This window comes from Nicotiana tomentosiformis, chromosome 2 (assembly GCF_000390325.3).
Source record: "Nicotiana tomentosiformis chromosome 2, ASM39032v3, whole genome shotgun sequence".
NCBI classification, from domain to species: domain Eukaryota; kingdom Viridiplantae; phylum Streptophyta; class Magnoliopsida; order Solanales; family Solanaceae; genus Nicotiana; species Nicotiana tomentosiformis.
Genome location: NC_090813.1, coordinates 83,321,068 through 83,327,582, shown reverse-complemented (window position 1 = coordinate 83,327,582; position 6,515 = coordinate 83,321,068). Strand labels below are relative to the sequence as shown.

The 6,515-nt window shown below is 33.1% G+C and overlaps 1 protein-coding gene across 1 annotated transcript; it reads left to right on the top strand.

Annotated features, from left to right (window-relative positions):
* Positions 1-797: 797 nt before the first annotated feature.
* LOC104091320 (protein S40-1-like) lies at positions 798-1,280 on the top strand. The gene has a single exon (XM_009596637.4). It carries the CDS (start codon positions 798-800, stop codon positions 1,278-1,280), a length of 483 nt encoding a protein of 160 aa, XP_009594932.1.
* The last annotated feature ends 5,235 nt before the right edge of the window (positions 1,281-6,515 follow it).

Sequence of the window (6,515 nt, the reverse complement as noted above, 5' to 3'; positions counted from 1 at the left end):
GCAAAAAGAATAATTTCATTCTACATTTAGAAATAATATAATTTTAAACTTTTCATTTTACCTTTAATAAGATATTTATAACTATATAGTTTTAGACGATAAGTTTAAAGTTTTTTTCTTCATTCTTAAATTCAGTGAGAGAGTATTTTTTTTTTACACTTGGCTTGTGAGATTTCCAAATGCCTCTTCTACATTCAAAAGTTCATTTGTTTTCTAAACAACTTTCTGTAGGTTTCTTTGGACTTTCATGTGACCAAAAATATTCCTCTCATTAGCTTTCAGTTTCAAACCATTTTTGGCTGAGAGTTGGGAGCTGCTCTCATGAAAATCATCATTTTCTTTTTAGCTTTTTTGCCTTCAGTTTCCAGTATTGAGGGTGATGAAAGTTTCAAAGCTCATGTAATATTTATCTATAAATCTCTGTGTTGCTTGTCTTTTCCATTCTGATACTGCAGAACACTTTAGCCCCTTGAAATCTGTGATCTTCTTTGTGGAGGTTGCCATTAAGAGAAAACTCAGAAAAAAAGCTTCTGCCCTTTTTTTGGAGCTATTTACACCTAAGGTAAAGAAGATTCCTGATACCATTCTCTTATATCCTCTTCTTTTTCTTAATCAATGATTCCCCTGAATAACCAAAAATAATTCATAAAAAAAGAAGCCAAACAACCCTTTCTCTTAGCTATATAAATAGTTGTAAGGCGCTGGCAAGCTCTTTTGGTACTTCAAATAAAAAAGCCTCAAACTTTTTATCTCTACTCATTCTTGAAATTTTGATTGATCTAATTAAAACCAAACACATGGAAGAATTGTATGGTGGCTATAACAACAACAGAAACAGAGGAAAAACACAGAAAGATGGTGACTTTCAAGAAGAAGATGTATGGGCTTATATGAAGGAAACAGATTTTTCATGTTCATCATCCTCAAGAAGAGTTAAAAAAAGTAGTAATAGTACTATTGAGTCCATTGCTGTGCCACTACAGAAATCATCTACTCCTGTTAAGATCAATGACAAGAAATCAAAAAGAGTGTCAAAAGATGGTTCATTGGTTTCTTCTGATGGTGCAGTTTATTATGGAAATGTTGATATTAATGAAGTAGATGAAGAAGATGATTATGGAGATGGAATGGTTCCACCACATGAATATATAGCAAGAAGGTTAGCAAGAAATCAGGTTGCTTCATTTTCTATGATGGAAGGAGTTGGAAGGACTCTTAAGGGAAGGGACCTTAGCAAAATGAGGAATGCCATTTTAACAAAAACTGGTTTCTTGGAATAGTTACTCATCATCATTGATATCATAAGTTTTAGTACCTAACTAACAATATTAGGCTATGTTGCGACAGGTACTCCAAAATGTTGTCGTGTCTCCAAATATTTTTGGAGAGTCTGAGCAATAGATATTAGACCATCCATTTTTCTCATGTGTCATTACTATTTTTTTTTCTTTTTCTTTTCTTCCTCATCATGTCTAAGTATGGCCTTCCAATTTTGAGCTCGGAGTTGCAATTTTTGGGGGAAAAGAATGGCAGGCTCTGGAATTTTGTTAGGAAGGTTTATATGTTTTTGTATCCGGTATATCATATATGAAAGAGTGGTTTTTGTATTTAGTAATTTATTAGTCATGTTGTCAATAGCTAATTTGCTGCTTTATTATGTCTATTGTCTGCTTAACTTAAATTAATACTGATAACTTACATATATGTAGATGGTATAAAGAATTTATAGAAGTATCGTACAACAAGTAATGGTAGAGTTCATTAGAAAGAGTAGCTCTTTGCATTAGTTGACACAAGCTGTTTCTCTTAAATAATGGTTATACGTGCTTAACTTCTAGTACAATTTTAGTCACTCTTACAAAGATTATTCTTTTCTATTCATTTTTTTGACAGAGCATAAATTTCTTCGGCTTCTTAGAACACTGGACTTATGTCCCGTACTTTTAAAAAGATCTTTATTGTATTTTTTAATATTGACATAAAGTTCAAATTAAAGATGAGGTAATGTTGTTAATATTTTATTTTAAAAGCAAATTGAAAGAAACAGAAGGCTGGAATCATCAAAATTAAAGAGTGGAGTTTGGCAAAAAGATCATTTGGCCCCATACGATGAGTTAAAAATAGGAATTAAGGGGCAATCCTCTCGTTCTAGATTCAAGAATAAAAGAAAAAAAAGGCAGTCCGGTGCACTAAGCTCCAACTATACGCGGGGTCTCGGGAGGGCCGGATCAAAAAATGCATGTGATATAATCGCCTTTCTTTACTTTTCATGTAGATGTTTCATTTCTATTGCGGATCCATTCAATTGATGCTTCTCTTTTTTCTGGTCATACTATACCATAATTATTTCTCAAAAGATAGGAAGACAAAAAAAAGTTTGATTAACTGGGCTCAACTAAAGCCGAGTTTTCTGAGCTTTAATTGAGCCCAAACAGACGACCCACAATTCTTGGCTCATCCTTGTAGTGCAACTTTTTATATGAATTACTCAAGAAGCAGGGTTTTAAAGTAGTTTTGCTCTTCATGAAATTAGTGTAGAAATGGCTCGTGATAGCCACTTTTTAATATGGTATTTAGTTTTTATCTAATATTTTTAATGCTGAGCAAAAATAGCCATTACTATATTAAAATTAATACGAAAAAATATTTTTACCCTTTCTTAATGAGTACTGTGTAAATATTAAGGACATGGTGTCCTTAATATTTACACCACACACATGAAGTTAAGGACGTCATGTCCTTAACATTTACACTGCACATATGAAGTTAAGGACATGATGTCCTAAAGTTTAACAACGGAAGGTGTAAATACAAGACACTTTGTCTTTAATATTTACACAACATTCATGAAGTTAAGGACACCATGTCCTTAATATTCACACAACACTCATAAAGTTAAGGACACTATGTCATTAACATTTACACTGCATACATGAAGTTAAGGACACAATGTCCTTAACATTTACATAGCACATATGAAGTTAAGGACATGAGGTCCTAAAGTTTAACAACAGAAGATGCAAATACAAGTTAAGGACGCCATGTCCTTAACATTTACACTACACATATGAAGTTAAGGACATGATGTCCTAAAGTTTAACAAGGGAAGGTGCAAATACAGGACATTTTGTCCTTAATATTTACACAGTATTCATGAAGTTAAGGGTACTATGTCCTTATATTTACACAACACCCATGTCTAGCACAGGGGTATTTTCGTCCGGGCGGATAAAAATTTATTAAGCACTGACTAAAGAGTAAATACATTTTAAACCGTGGCTAAAGAGTAAAGATATTTCTAATTAGTGGCTAACTGTGCACTTCCCCGAAATTAGTACCTCAAATTAAGAACTCTTGGATTCCCTAAACCTTATAATATACTCCTTTTATATAGTCCTTAAACATTATGTATATTCTATACAGACTAGTCATGCAATTTTCAGTATATCATTAAATCGGTTTAATTACTGAGCTTTCACATGATTTTTAACTTGTGATTTGATCATTGATGAACTACTAGAGCTGGCACATAATTGTGGTTCAATGATCAGATTCGGAGTAAGTAAAACTAGAAACATTTTGTAAAATGTAAACTATATTAGGCATGAAAAGTTTGTGAAAAAATGCATTTTGTTATATTTGATAAATTTCACGACTACATTGTATATAGCAATAACATTGGGAATTAGTTTTTTTTTTTTTTTTGGTAATTAAGCATGTTTCATTAGTCACCAACGAAGAATTACAAAGCAAGCACAGTCATCCAGTACTAGCTATCCAAAAAATAAACTCTTTTATACCTATTACATACTACTGCTATTAACACTTCACATCAAAAAAGGACAATACAACTGGTCTGGAGACTTGTTTCTGGTCTGGGAACTATATATATATATATATATATATAGTCTGAGGATCTGGAGACTTGCTCCTCATCTTAGTGAAAATATCTTGAACAAGGATCTTTATTAGTTGCAGGCCATTAGAGTGAGTCAATTTGTAGGTTATTTTGGAAATGAGGTATGAGAAAATCATCTCATTGAGGCGGATCCAAAATTTGAAGCTTATAAGTTCTATAGTGACCTCGAGTAATATATACAATAACAATTGGGTTTCACAGTCAAACTCATCTCCTTCCCTGCCAGAGCTCATCTCTTGGATCCTCTAAACTGTGATGATAAGGACTTGGGTGAGCTTAGCCAATTCCAGCTTCCATGTGAATTTACTTCATATATATAGTCTTTTTATTCAGGTGCAGGTAGTTCGCATCTTCACAGACATATCTATTTCACCAAGTTCTCCGAGACATTACTTAATCGTTACGCAGTTCGTGCTAAGTCGGAACTTACCCGATAAATAATTTCGCTACCTTAATACCATTATAGTTACAGCCGCAGTTTACCATAGGTTGCCGGGTTCCCTGTCACTAGATCACCAACTTCCTTGATGCTAGGTCATCAGCTCCATTGTACGACTTTGCGGAGATCTGTATATCAAGTTAACTACTGCATAGACATTTTTTCCAATATAACTATAATCTTCCATTATCTCAAGTTTTCAACATAGAACAACCGAGGTTCTGAGTTTCTACAGCTGGAAAATCCTCTTGAAGGGGAGCTGGAAATCTTCATGTAAGGCTAAAACTATAAGATATATGTCAACCTTAGCTTTTTTTGGGTGGCCTATAGTAACATCAAATCAACGAAAATCCCAAATGAAAACTTACGGTACTACATATTTGACTCAACATAAAAGTACTACGTCCAGATATTGGTGATTGGTAAGCTAATTTACATAATAACAATTGAAAAAGCTAGGACAACACAACAATGATAATGTTCATCCAATTAATTTTCTTTTGTTTCATTCAAGCGTTATATCTCTGGTGTCTCATTTTTATTGGACAATTATTCGTTTTTATTTTTAAAATAACCTAACAATTCAGTATATAGAAGATAAATTCATTTGAAATGCAAAACCACACGGTCAAAAGGAGACATAAGCCAAAACCAATCAATGGCAGTAATTCTTGATTAACGATCGTTAGACAACATAACTCATGATATTCTAAAGTGCTTCTTAGAAGCAATTTTCATTGTGGTTCGTCAAGTTGGTCAATTATTTATTACCCACTTAGGAAGAAAACTGATAATGTACGATATTGGAGCTTTGACAATGACTTTAATAATGAGGTCAATAAAGCATATAATCATAAATCTTTCACCTACTCAACACTATTTTTGTCAAAAGCAGACAATCTTTTTAGCTCCAAACCATTTACTTCCAACAACAGCGATCTTCTTGCCCTACTTGCATTTATACCTACTACATATAACCGCATCTTAATTTGTTTAAATCCCAACATTGATTATGATGAAGAAACAAACAATAATTGTCAACTGAATATAATGATAATGTTTATAATAATCATAGTAGCTCGTCACGAAGAATATATATGAATGCATGGATATGTTATCTACGAATAGAAAAGAAAAAAATGTGAAGTTTTGAGAGAATATATAATGGAATTGGAACACCTTTGTAGATATGGCCGTCGCCCTGTGGCTGCTCAGTATGTAGATAGATATAAATCTCCAGCTAATGCACCAAAGCGTCTATTACTGCACCTAATGAAAACATTTCTTTCTCTAGGACATTCAACAGACGATTTTCTTTTATTTTCTGGGGATGTAGAGAAAAGAAATGCTTGTTACTTCGTCACACAGCATTCATTTCCATTTAATTATTGGAATATTCAAAATATACAAAAAAAATATATATGTAGAGAGAGAGAGAGTTCTGGGGTTAGGAGAGTGTGGCCTGGAAAAAAAGCTTCAAAATACTTAGAAACTAAAGAGAGGACGGAAAACAAGTAGACAAAATCAAGAAGAAAAAAATAAAGCAACTGAGATTCAACATGGATGTTGAGTGATCGGTATAATACGAATATACGTGATATTGGCACGGCTCAATCAAATAACAGAGTTCAAAACAAAAAAGAACTCAGCTTTCTAATTGAACCGCACCAATATCTCGTATGCATTTCCATATAACAATTAAAATCTTACCATGATATATATATATATCCAAGCAAAGAAAACTTACACACACGCACGAGAGGCCGGCTGCAGATATTGATAATCTAAGAGATATATAATAAGCCGGAGGGAAGAAGGAAACTGAAAATTAAAGGATGGATTTATAGATAGACAAAGAGGAATCTTCAGGATACAGAATAAATATAGTGGTAGGGAAGTAGTTGGCATATCTTAGTTGTAAATTTGTAATGAAGAATATTATGCCTGTGATGGTCCTTCTACATATAATGGGGGTGGGAGCTAGGTAGTAGGGGAGGGGGGTTGGAGGTGACGAAGCGAGAAACTCTAACAAGAATTTATTCAAGATGCAAGATTATCGCACCTGAAATATAAAATTATGACACACTAAAAATAATTATTGTGTCATCCTTGTTGCAATACAAATAGTATTTATAAGTTATAATTTGCACTGACATA

Bases quoted from the DNA above. Each gene is read 5' to 3' on its own strand.
- LOC104091320 (XM_009596637.4), top strand. From the start codon at position 798: ATGGAAGAATTGTATGGTGGCTATAACAACAACAGAAACAGAGGAAAA.